Here is a 13,507-nt window from a genome sequence, read left to right on the forward strand (position 1 = left end):
AAAGGAAACAATCATTTTTTGTTATTTTAAAAAATAGCAATCTACCACAATTGTAGTAGTAAGTATATAATGCCTTCTATATACTGCAAAATTTTGTACTCTATGGAACCTATAATGAATGTTAACAAGTAGGAGATGCACATGCCATATGCCACGGTAATTTTCTTCAGTAAAACCCAGGCTCCCAGAAGAATCCTCAGGTTTCCTTTTGATATTCAAATTTTAGTCCCTCTCAAAACAAAACATAAAAGTGTATAAGATGATGTAAGGATAAGTGTCACTTTTAGTTTTTTTTTTTTTAATTGTTAGTGTCTTACAAGTTGGCAATAGACTCATTAGATTCCAAATGGGGGTACTTTGTGACAACTTCAGAATACCAAGCTTCTTCTTTTTATGAATCATTTAAAATATTTGCTTAGAAATATACATAGGTCTAACAATTTGAGTTCTTCTTCACTATAAATGTTCTACCACTATAATCACTAATAAGTTTCAAATGAAAGTACATTCATATTAAAACAACATAGAATCTGATATCTGATTTGTTAAAAGTCTCTTTATCCTTTATTCGAGAATTGTGAAAGAAAGAGGTCTACACTAAGAAGAAGATAGGTCTATTCTGTGAAATCATACAATAACTGAATGGGAAGATCACAGCAATGTAGAATAAACTACATACCAAAGTGAAGTAAAAGAAATACAACATGGTTATGAAGAGGTGAACCAAAGAAAACTCAAAGTAAAACAAAGTCCTTCTACTCTAAAAGGTGCTAGAAAGGTATCACTTCCAAAAAAGCTAGGGGAGAGTGAAGGAAAGAGAAAATAAGTCACACAGGAAGAACAAAAACTCTCTCTAGTGGAACAAATCCTCAGCCTTGTGTTTCTGATAATGGCAGAGAAGGCAGTCTGTGGAAGGGCATGGTAACTTCCATGCTAACCCTTGCAAAGGTGGGGGATGACTCCCCAAATACCCACAGATTCCTTTATCCCTTTATTATCCTAAACTTTTCTTAAACCTTTCTTAGTTTGTGTTGCCTTTTGGAGTAAAAAGTCAGGTATCAGCTGATATTTACTTCAGCACTTAGTTTTGCCTTAGATCTATTTTGTACATTCCAGAGTTACTTTGTTACATAATTCTTAAGACTGCAGTCACTTATCCATACCATTCATAATCTTACAAAATATGATCATATCCTCCTTAAGCCTTTTCCTTCTAAGAGCTTTCAACCTGCAAATATGAAAAAGCTGGTTCTCATCTACCCTCAAATGAGAGCCATCCACAATCACTTCAAATGCTCCTCTTAAAACTGCTCCTTGTTCCATAATGCCTTCCTTGGCTTCAACCTTGACCAATAAAAATTTCCAACGCATTCTATGTACACACACATCAGTTCTGTATAAACACAAAATGACCTTTTCCCATTGTTTCTTTCCCGTTGACACACTGCTATTTATTGGTGTCCGAAGTATATTAAAATTTCTGAAACAACAGATTTACATGGAAAAATATTAATATTCAGATGGATATAAAAGACTTGAGCAAATGAAATGGCATACAACTTTCTTGAAAAGCTCAATATTTTATAAAGATTGTCAATTTTCCTAACTTCATCTATGAATATAATGTAATCCTAAAACAGTATAAATAGGATTGGGAGAAAGGAGCTCTAAACTAATTTTAAGTTCTCACAGAAAAACAAGCAAACAAAAATAATCAAGAAAAGTATGAAAAAGAGTGGTGAAGGGTGACTAGTACTATAAAATAGTAAAACATCTAAAGTTACGATAAAAATAATAATAGTAACAGCAGCATAACATTGGCACTTGATTTGACAGACAGATCAATGGAACAAAACGAAGTCCAAAGTAAATAAAGATTTCAAAAAATATAATTTGGAGCCGAGAAAGCCTTTCTAGATGTGATGCAAAACTACATAAAAAGTAAAAATTTAACTACCAAAAAAAAAAAAAATCACAGATTTCTACAGAAGGGCAAAAGGCACTAAAGGCAAAAGACATTAAATCTCAGGGAAAAATACTACAATGGGTTATTCCCTTCTTGTACAAAAAAGTGCTTTATGTCAATAAGAAAAGCACCCACAACCCAATAAAAAATAGACAATGATTACAAACAGATCAGTCACAGAAAAATACAAACGCCTTGTAAATATGGGAAAGGATGCTCAACCTCACTCATAAGAAAATTAAAACTACAATGAAATATGGGGATATAATGTACAGCAATACCATATTGCATATTTGAAAGTTGCTAAGAGAATAAATCTTAAATGTTCTCATCACAAGAAAATTTTTTATTAACTATATGTATGGTGACAGATGTTAACTAGACTTACTGTAGTGATCATTTCACAATGTATATAAATATCGAATCATTATGTTGTACACATGAAACTAATATAATGTTATATGTTAATTAAAAAAACAATTAAAAATTAAAAAAAAATTACAGTGAGGAACTGCTGTTCACCAATCAGACTGGGAAAGATAAAAAGAAGTTTTATTACTCACTATTGGTACAGGTGTAGAGAAATACATACTCTGAGACAATGCTGGCAGGGATGTAAACTCTATAACCTCAATGGAGGGGCAATTTGGCAATATCAATGCAAATTCAGAATCTGTACACCTTTTGTCCCAATAATTCCACTCTTTGGAATTAGTCCTATTAAGTACAAAAATGATCTAATACAGTGATATCTGCTCCCTTATTTTTTGTTAATACCAAAACAGAAAAACCTAAATGCCCATTACTAGAGGCCTGGTTAAGTAAAAGATGGCACAATTATATAATGGAATACTCTGGAGTTACTTAAAAAAAAATGAATCTACAATTACTAATGTGGACTCATGCAGAGAATATCTCTTTAAAAAAAAATGTCAAACAGCTTTGGAGGAGGGGAGAAAACCTATTGTTAAAAACTTAATAAACAAAGGCACATTAGCAGGTCAGCCCTCAAACACATCTCTGGCTATTCAGCCCTTCCTTTCCCACCCAACCCCTAGCTGTGGGACTCAACTCAGGCCTCAGTTCCTCCAGTGTTCCCGTCTCTCACATCCTTTCTTCCTTATTCTAACCACCATTCATTCCCTTCAGGCTCTGGGTTAGGAAAATAAAATAGCGTGACTACAGAAAGGAAACTCCAAAATTTATGGGCTTGTGATTCCATTTCAACTATTGTACTGGGAGTGAAATCCCTTTCTTTAAGCAGTTTTAATGGTTAATTCATAAACATTTTTGTGAGACATTTGTTTATAGTTAAGAATTATGGATGGTATGGCTATAATTTTTAACTATTATACTAAATATAAGGGTTCCCCCCCTAATTGTGCCCAAACTCTCTTCCAACCAAGCTGCCTGATTTAGCAAGTATGGATGGGCTTTTCTTATATTGCTTCTCCAATCTGAGGAAAGTCTGACTTTCTGCCTCCGAAAAAAACCATAGCATAAGTTTCTTGAGAAAGATATATATATATTTCCTACTCAGATGACTTACCTAAATATTTTAGCATCATCTCAATAAATGTGCTCAATGAGCGACAATTAATGAATAGGCCTTTGGGACTTAAGCTAATACAAATAATAATTACCAGTTGGTGAATGCTAGGCAGCATACTATAATTTACAACTATTATTTCCAATCCTAAAAAATAATACTGTAATGAAGACAGCTGCTTGGGGGATAGGAATGGGGTCTACAAATTTTTTTTCTTTCCCTTTTTAGTTTCCTTCCTCAAACTAGCCATAGTACAATAAAACTTGGTTTGGCTGTACAAGAACAGTATTGTGTTTCTTAATATTTGTTTAAGTTGGAAATGTTTTCATGTAAAATGTTTAATACTTAAGACAATCCTATGAGATAAACATTAACCTTCATTTGATAGATGAGGAAATTGAGACCCACAGGGTAAACAAGTCAGCAAAGAGAGGATACCAGAGCCTAGGCTTCTGATTCCAAGACTAGCTCTTTACCCACTGCCCTGTGTCTATAGATGTGCTAGGTTAGTCATTTCTTTCAATACTAAGCTGTGCCTAAGCATGATAGTTGCTCAGGATTTACTACCTATTCCTTTTACAACATCTTAGTAAAGTATTTAAGGTGCATAAACAAACAAAGAAACAAAAATGTCAATCAGTGGTATCGTACATTTAATGAAGACAGACCTTAAACCTGGAGTGAATGGGCTCAGGAAGAAGAGACCAAAACCAGCCTTGGTTTAAAAAAATGAAAGCAGTAGCTGTTGAGAGCGGGAACAAACTACTGTTTTTATTATTTGTGTTCCTAATCTGACCATTCCTAAGGAAAGGCACTTTGAACTAGCTTTAGGAAGAAGTAATATCTGGCATCTTTACTTTGAAAGTAAGATCAGATCAATTCATGATTTGTTATGTGCAAATAAAAATCAAGTTAATGGGACAAAACAAAATGAAAACAGCACCAAAACTGAAGTTCTTCTAATTATTATTTTTTCCTTTGGTGGAACCATCACTGATTCATTCACTTATTTATTCACCAAAATTTGAGTGCCAATTGCATCCAGCCTGTTTGAATTAAGAAAGCATTTCCTTTCAGAAACTATGACTTCATACTCACCAAGGTAATAGATCCTGTCCGAATGAGGCCCATCTGGATCATTCCTCTTCACAAACATAAAATCATGTGGTGCCTTAGCCATCATGTAGCCATGATATTTTCTGGTATCAGCAAGCAGCTTTCTAAGCTGACTCCAGGAATATCGCTCAACATAAAACGGCTCCAATTTAGGCCGATCCTGTGATTCAATATTCTCCTCACACTCTGCAGTTTCAAAGATCTCAACACCAAGCTGTTCTGTTTCCATCGCTGCTGCCATGTTGCATTTTCCTAGAAAAATAAGGCACATGAAGTTCACAGGTCTGCCTTCTCTTATATTAATCAGAATGACAGTCTGATAGGGCTCCCCAACCCCCCAAAAAAGGGGAAAAAATGCTTTTCAGTACAGTTGCAATTAAACTTCATAAGAAAAGCAATAGCTCCCCCTTTTCTTTAAAAATGAGATTAAAAAAAAATTGAGGTCATGTCTATTTCACAGTTGACTATAAATCTCTTGGGGAACTTTTATAAAAGGCTCTCCTTAGGTATCTCTTGCCAAAATTCCTTTTTCTTTCCCACACTGGAAGGAAACGGGCCATATGCCAGTTGGCTGCTATGTTCCTTCAAAGAGCATGACAATAGTGAAGCTAAATGTGCCAAGGGAGTTAAGTGTTTTTGCACTTAAAAAAAGTAACTCATTTGATAAATGTGGACTTCTTCAGAGAACAGAAATAATCACGACCAATTAGAACAGTTATAAAATTGTGGCAAACAATGTACTTCTAATAACCTTTCTAGGGAGCTTACTCAAGATAATATAAATACTGTTTCCTTTTAAATGAGACTCCAAACAACAAAAGACCTAACTGGCTGGTACATTTTTTCTTTGTCTTTTGCTCTTGCCTAGACATCACTATCTGATGATCCCCTGTGTAACTCTATACTATAAGGAATTTATGTGACTATTACTACAGATTATAAAACTTCTATGATTAAATGAGAAAAAAGTGGCTTTAGTTGTCGTTTATGCACAAAACATTTAATGTTTGTAATATCAATATTTTGATAAAAGTCCAAACCCAATTTACGACTTCAACCCCAAAACAGTATTAAGATTTCATCTACTAATGGTGTATCTTTCATTTTACAAATCCAGAAGAGGATATTTTTTTCCTTTATCTATTTCAATATTTAAATGTAACAGGTGCAAAGTATCAGAGAAAATAACAAGAAGTGTTATTATAAGCCACTGTATGATATTCTGACACGCATTATTCATAACGCTACCAAAAAGGAGCAACATAAACAAAAATTCTGGGGCAACCTGCTCTTTTTGAACTAATAAATGTCCAAAACATGTGGACTTAGGAGATAAACTATATTGCATTTGTGCAACCAATTCACATAATTATTAACTACTTCTACAACAAAAATCAATACATGGCTGTATTTTAACATGATGTCTTTTTTAAACCTTGACTTCACAGGTTAACAGGAGTTCGTGGTAAAAACTACCAACCAGAGAGAAAAAGTCATTAGCAGGTATGGGTTGTGAATTAGTCCATCAGGTGTGCTGGTGTGCTGTATGGCATTCAAAAGGAACAGAACTGTGAGGCCACGGCCACGATATTGTGTCTTTTTTCAGGCTACAGTGAACTACACTACCGTTTTCAATGTAACAGTAGCAAGAGCAGCCAGAAAATCTACTGGAGAATTCTATAGTAAACAACTTGTAATATTATTACAACTGGGCATTTACCTCCAATGATTAAAATCTAAACAGCTCAACAGAGGAAAAGTCATTTAGCTCAACTGGTATTCAGCATATTGATATTAAGTAGCAGTACATGACAGTAGTGGCTGTTTGCCCATCTAAAAGCTGGTGGAGGTCTGTTTTCTATCAAATGTGTCAATGGATCTAGTTTGATTCCTGACAGAGTAAGGGACAGGTGAGACAAGGAGATATACAAACTGGGCTCATTCTTCTCAACTCCCCTTGTGTTAAACTTGGAACTTCATCTCCAAACCACTGCTTGAAACAATAGAGCTTGGGGATGGAACAGGGAAGCTCAGACAGACTTCCCAAGCCTACTGCCCAGCTTCTTGAGTCATTATTTTGACATGTCTCTTACATAAAAGTTGCCATTACCTTGCACTTAAGCAAAACTATCTGGTATTCCTAAATTGTACTAGGTCCCTGGACTATTTCTCTGACTCTCTCTACACACACACACACACACACACACTTACAGTTCAAATGACACTATTCTATATTTTATGGTCAATGTATATCCTGCATTTCCTAGGCTAGACCTGATATTACATAATTTTAGTAATTTACACAAATGTGTAACTAACTGATTTAATTTCCAGATTTCTGTAACACCTTACATACAAATACATTCTCAAAATATGTGACCCAAGTTTTCTACTTGTAAAAATTAGAAAATAGGTCAGTACATGTTCTTAGCACAGTGCATATATTTCACTGCCCCACCTACCTCTTCACTTAAGGCCCTTCCCTGGTGCCTACCTGATTGTATTTTCATCTGTTCAGATCTCTTCCACATTCAAAGAGATCTTTTTGAAGTGACTCAACTTCAAGCATAGATCCCTCTGCTCATCCTGCTCTCTTCTCACAGGAGTCTTTCCTTTTCTCACCATCCAATCCTGCTCACCAGGATAATGAAATAAGATATAAAGCTGCTGATCATTATTAAAATGGATCGTATGTGCCCAAAAAGATTAAACCTAGTCTCAAATAGTACTTGAAACTGATGCATATTCTTTTTGATATAATATACAATGCCTGAATTATCTTGTATCTGCACTTTAATTATGAAAATTATAAACTGATTTTATTTCAGAAATGTATAGCCCAATTTACTCCAAAGAATATCCAAACGGTAGTGTAAATCCTGACATCCGGATACACATTAAAAGGTAAATTATGGAAGAACATTTAAAAGTATAAAAGGCATACAGATGTGAGGTTACTCTGGCTACTGCAAATCTTCAAAAATGACAGATTCATAATAAAATTTATTTCTATGTGCCTGGTCCTGTTCTTCTGCCTTTTACATAATAACCAATTTGTATTATTTTACAGAATACATATTTAGCTGACTGGAAACAGAATAGACTCAATAGAATAACCACTAAGAACTACAGAGTCATTTTTGCAGAGGGAACTAACTTCCAGTTCTACCCATTTTCAGTGCATTCCATTTTTGCTTATTTCCTTTCCACGTATACTCTGAAAATAACTGAACTAGGTAACTTCTCTAGAAACGGAAGTGTTAAGTTTGTTGAAACTCTGGCTTAGTAAAAGAAGAAAAGCAGGGCCTGTGATTATACCTGTCACTTTGTTATCGGTTTTAATTCTGGGCTCTCGGAGCCCAGATAGGTGATGGAGAGAGATGTGGCTCAGTGGCAAATGGAGGGGAAAAAGTGAAGTTGTGCTAACACAGCAACAACGGACTACGATGTCAAGACACCTTCCCATTCACTAAGCCCCTCATTCAGAGAAGAGCACGTAGGGTTCGAAAATAGCTTCAGGACTCTTGAATTTGGACCCACTCAAATGTCATTCCTTAATTTTTAATCCAGGCGCCAGTCTGTCCACTTAAACACCCCAAGCCTCGTTGAAGCCTAGCTATTTCACTCGTCAGCTAGTTGAGAGGTTCATTATCACAAAGTGGGCAAAGATCTTGAAGGCTAGAATGCGGAAGAAGAGGAGAGGTGTAGCAGAGAATATTAAGAAGGGGGACTGGGGGGATGCCAAGTCTTAGAAGAAAAGTGAGAGGGGAGAGGTTTGGGGAAAAAAAAAAAAAAAGGAAAGAAAAGCACCTATCCTGTGCCGGGTAGGTGAAATAGAATGAGAAGCGGCCAGTAAACAAGGAGGGAATCGACCTAAAGTGGGGAAGTAGAAAGAACACCAGCTGGGAAACCAGAAAATCTCAGTCCGAATCCGATCTGCCACAGTCGGACTTTAGGCAAATCCCTTCGCCTCTGTGGGCTTCCGTTTCTCATCTGTAAGCCCGGACAATACCCGGCTCCCAACCCCAGCAAGCCTCAATTAAGATAACGGACGTGGAAGTCCGGAGGCCAGCACCCAGCGCTCAGGGGGCGCCCAGTGAACGTTGGCTGACTCGGAATCTGAGAGCCTGGGCTTCCTCTTCCGGCAAGTGGGGCCCCGCCACCGGCTGTGGCCCGCGCAGGGCGGCGCGCCGCGTAAACCGCAGAGCGGGCTAACCGGGAGAATGCGCCGGGCGGTTCCTCCGTGAGGCGGAGAGGCCCGAGTGGGCTGGGGCGCAGGCCTTGCGGGCGAAGGGGAAGCAGAGGGGGCGGATACTGCACCTTCCCCCCCCGGCCCCGCCCGGACCGTCCTGACGCGCGCTATGGACCGGGCCTGCGCCGCTTCATGCCGCGCGGCCTCCACTCCCGACCCGGGGGCAGCGGCCTCCTTGGCTACGGCGCCGGCGGTAACCGAAGCGGTGAACGCGGCACTTAAAGACGGCGGCGGCGGCGGCTCCAGCACTTCCGGTTTCTTGAGCGCTGCCCTCCAACGGGGGAAGGCGCAACGGGGCCAAGAAGAGCGCAGCTCTCTGTTCGGCGAGGTTCCCTTACGACAGTGCCATCTAGTGGCCGGAGGAGCGAACGAGGCGCGGGAAGGAAACTGGGCGGGGGTGGGGGACAGAGAAGAAATCCAGAAAGGGGCAGTAACTTGCTGGAAATCACAGGACGAACTGTGGCACGTCCGTACTCATCTATTTTTTTCCTTCGACAAATATATATTGAGTGCCTCCTATGTGCCAGGCAGAGCTGTAGACACTGAGATTAGAACACGGAGCAAGCCAGGCAAAAATCCCTGCCCCTTCATGGAGATGACATGGAGAGGGAAGGAGCAGGACCTTGGGGATTTTCTGGGTGTCTCACTGTTATGGTGGAAAGAAACCTGAACTTGGAGTCAGAAAGCTTGGCTCTAGTACTAACTAATGACCTTCAGCAGGTCAGTCTCTTTGAGCCATGGTTTCTTTATCTGTGAAAGAGATGTAATAACGTCACTTAATTGCACTTAACGAAAACCACGTGTGTCATACAAACACATAAAGATGAAGGAACTGGTGCCCAGGGCAGGGAAGTGAGTGGCTTGCTATTATCAGGACCAGAGGCAGGTCTCTTGACCCGCAATTTATTTCCTATTCTACACCATACATTGGCTGAGAGAAAGAGAAAAGGGGAGCCTCGGGAGATGACTGGGAAAGTGGAAGGTGTAGAACAAAACAGTGGACAAGCTGGGCCTTCCCTATTTTCTATTATTACAAGGAACCATTTGTCAGAGGTGTGTGTCATTAGGCTTTTTTGTAATAAAAGATCCATCTGGGTGCCATGTTCTACTCCTCAGTATGCAATTATTCACTCTGAGGTTAAATGAGTCTTTGCTCAGGCTTTTTTATTTTTTTTCAGTTGAGTTCCTCTAAAAGTACAGTCATGTTTTCACTGGGATTCCTCTATGAATTTTGTGCAAATAAACAAACTCCCAAACAAAAAAAAACACCCGAAAGTAGGTTTTAAGGCTTTGAATGCAGATGCACATGCTAACAAAGTACAATGAAACATCTTGCACTTCATTTCATTCATCCAAATGTTTACTGAATCTCTGCCATGTGCCTGTCACTGTTCCAAGCACTGGTGCTACAACAGTGAATAAAGTAAGCAAAATCCCTGACTTCCTGCAGTTTATAGTTGAGTAAGAGGAAAAAGACCTCTCCAAAAGCAAATAAAAAATATATAATTTCATGGATTTAAAAAAACAAGCTCCAATAGATAATCGGCAAGGACCTACTGTATAGCACAGAGAACTCTGCTGAATACTCTGTAATAACCTAAATGGGAAAAGAATTTGAAAAAGAATAGAAATATGTATATGTATAACTGAATCACTTTGCTGTACACCTGAAATGAACACAACATTGTTAATCAACTATACTGCAATAAAAAATAAAAATTAAAAAAAAAGAGAGAGATTAACAGTAAACCTCAGGGGAAAACAAAACAAAACACCAAAAAAAAAAAAAAAAAAACAAGCTCCAGAGAGGTAAAGGATGTGCTGAAGTCATATGCCTAATGACAGACTGAACTAGATTTGAATTCAGATTTCTTTGTTTTCAGTGTTATTTTCTCTTTCTATGGCAGGGTTAAAAAGCCTCTAACCCTGAGAAATCTGTGGGGGGAACATCTCCATCACGCACACTGGCCATCTTGCATGTATCCACATAGGCCTCCTAGGCAAAGGCTGGAACCAACGGCTATCTGAGTTGTAGCAGAATGCTTTGTGATCTTTCCAGAACTGGAAAGGAACAGTCTTATGAAGACCTTGAGGCAATCTCCCCTGGGGGTCTCCCCTGGGGTTCTCCCCTGGGTCAGCCAGGGGGGTTCTCTCAGAACCCTCCCAGGTTCTGAGAAGGTGTGGGCTTTCTGCCTCACCCCCATCAGAATAGGGCTGAGAATATAAAAACCTAGAACTGGCTGCAGCCTAGAACTGGCTCCTCAGAAGCCAGTTATCCCAGAACTTACACTGCAGTCACCTGGCCCTTTCTTTTGCTTCAGTAGTGTCCTTTTTCATATATGGGACAAGGACCACTGGCACCTTGAGGCATTCTTCCCTTTGTTATACATGTAAGTAATAAACTGTCTGAGGCTAAACTGGCTCCTTGTTTTTTTTTTTTTGTTTGTTTGTTTTTCATGGCATGTGGGATCTTAATTCCCCAACCAGGGATTGAACCCTCACCCCTGCATTGGAAGGGCGGAATCTTAACCACTGGACCACCATGGAAGTCCCTAAACTGGCTCCTTGGATCTTTACTGGCTGAATCACTCAGGCCTGGGCCTTGCCAAACACAAGCAAACTGTGTGCTTGACAAAGCCTACTTAGCTATATTATGCTGCCCTACACTCTAGGAACTCCTCAGGAAAAGGCAAGTTATCTAGCACACGTGGTCTGAATAAATAGCATGGTGGGGTTGATACAAATCCGTCCCTGCTGTAGACTGAAAAAAATCGCAAAGCATCATGAAACAATCATATTTTGACATAATGGACGGCAGGCAGGTAAATGTGAATGAAAGCTAGGGTGGACAAGTGAGAACTCTTCCCAGGGTACCCTGGGCTGCATCTTGAAATCAGTGCCTATTTGAAGTAATCAGGTCCTCATCCAGTTCTGACCTCATGTTTTAGAGAACCTGACATCTTTTCACATGGGGCCTCATCAGAGACCAACCTGTCTCCCAGTCCTGCATCTACCGTTCCACGATCTTCAGGCAGTGGTAATTTTGCTCAGGTACTCATGGATCAGAGCACGGATTCCTGGAGTCAGGCAGACCTGGGTTCACATCCTGGCTCCTCTCCTTACTAACAAATTAATATCGGGCCTCTCTAAGTTTTATCTCTCTCATCTGTAAAATGACTTTTTCTTCCCTCTTATACTTGGATCATTTTTAATTTAGTCTGCATATTATTCCAAATATTTTCAGTCTTGAATGTGCAACTGAGCTTAAAAGAGAAGAATCTGATGTCTCTGTTTTCTAATCCCAGAGTTATAACTCCCAGAAAGCATGGTTGCCTCATGCTAGCTCCCTATATAGGGAAGGATCAAGGATTATAAAGGAAGAAAACAAAAAGACAAGTTACTCCCCAGTATCTTAGCACTATATAAAGTTGTAATCAAAATTTTTGTATTTCTTATCATGAAGTTTCAATATTGCTAGTCTCCTATTCATCATTTTGCACAGCTGTATAGTTTTCCATTGAGTTATTATACCACAGTACATTTGGTCATTCCTGAGTAAGTCTCAGTGTTTCAACATGTAACATCATGAACATCTTCATATATACATCTTCCTTCCTTGAAATTATTTTCTTAGAATAAAATCCCCAAAGGGGAATTACAAGGCCAATCAGCATAAACATCTCCATTTATCTTGTTACATGTTGCAAAACTGAATTCCAAAATGATTCCACAAATTCATATTGCCCTTAGTTACATTCAGCATGAATGTGCCAATTTCACTAAAACTTTTCTAGCACTGGGCATTATCATCAACATGCATATTTTAAGCATCTACTTTCTGAAACATTGTACTCGATGCTACAGGATACCAAAAGGAAGCAATGTGTTCCAGGGAGATTTATAATCTAGTTGAGGAAACAGGTCACAAGCATGTAATGTACACACTAATAGCAGTTGATTACAGGGTATAATGGGCTAGAGTTTGTTTTTCCACTTCCTCCACATTTTATACCTTTTGGAGGCATAGTATAAACCAAGCTGCCATAACAAAAAAGAGCTTTTCAGCTAATTTTCTTTTTCATATTTAAGTTTTTGAATAAAAGGGTATATAGTAAAAAATATTCAGCTCTGTTGGTCTTCCAGTCACCCAGTTTCCTTCCCCACAAGAAACTGATGTTATTGGTTTCTTGCATATACTGTCCAGTAATATTTTATGATACATAAACAAATGCTTATGTACAAATGTATTATTCCTCCCACTACTCCACCATTTTTACATAAGTGGTAGCATACCAACTGTCTGTACCTGGCAACCATGTAGGCAGCCCAGAAAGCCAAAAATTATCAGGTAGGTCAAACTGGATAGGGTGGAAAGGCTACTCCCCGCACTCAAGGAAAGGGCCATCTCTGCATATTATTCTGAACTGTGTATTGACAGGCTGAGGGGAAGATTTTTCTGGCAATGACTGGCTGCAATGCTCACCACTCTCCTGGCATAGTTAGGAGGTTACAGGGATATGAGCTGGCTGCCTGAATTCCCCAGTAGATGCCTGGGCTGATCTGTCAGTCTCTCTCCATTCTCAGCTTTGTGCCATCTAGATAGAGTAACCTGATTTTGGTTAAG

At 38.9% G+C, this 13,507-nt stretch overlaps 1 protein-coding gene across 5 annotated transcripts in view; it reads right to left on the reverse strand.

Annotated features, from left to right (window-relative positions):
- The window catches only part of DPP8 (dipeptidyl peptidase 8), a 60,491-nt gene extending 51,352 nt beyond the window's left edge, over nt 1-9,139 (reverse strand). For 2 of the 5 annotated variants that reach the window (XM_082619835.1, XM_082619839.1), the window contains exons 1-2: nt 7,126-9,139; nt 4,614-4,883 (exon numbers count right to left, since the gene is read on the reverse strand). In XM_082619835.1, coding sequence (XP_082475961.1) covers nt 4,614-4,883; nt 7,126-7,162 — 307 coding nt within the window. In that variant the 5' untranslated portion in view covers nt 7,163-9,139. The remainder of the gene's footprint in view (nt 1-4,613; nt 4,884-7,125) is intronic. The other 3 variants (XM_082619838.1, XM_082619837.1, XM_082619836.1) reach the window with 3 other exon arrangements.
- Nucleotides 9,140-13,507: the final 4,368 nt, after the last annotated feature.

This window comes from Mesoplodon mirus, assembly GCF_964341445.2.
Source record: "Mesoplodon mirus genome assembly, chromosome: 4".
NCBI lineage: Eukaryota > Metazoa > Chordata > Mammalia > Artiodactyla > Ziphiidae > Mesoplodon > Mesoplodon mirus.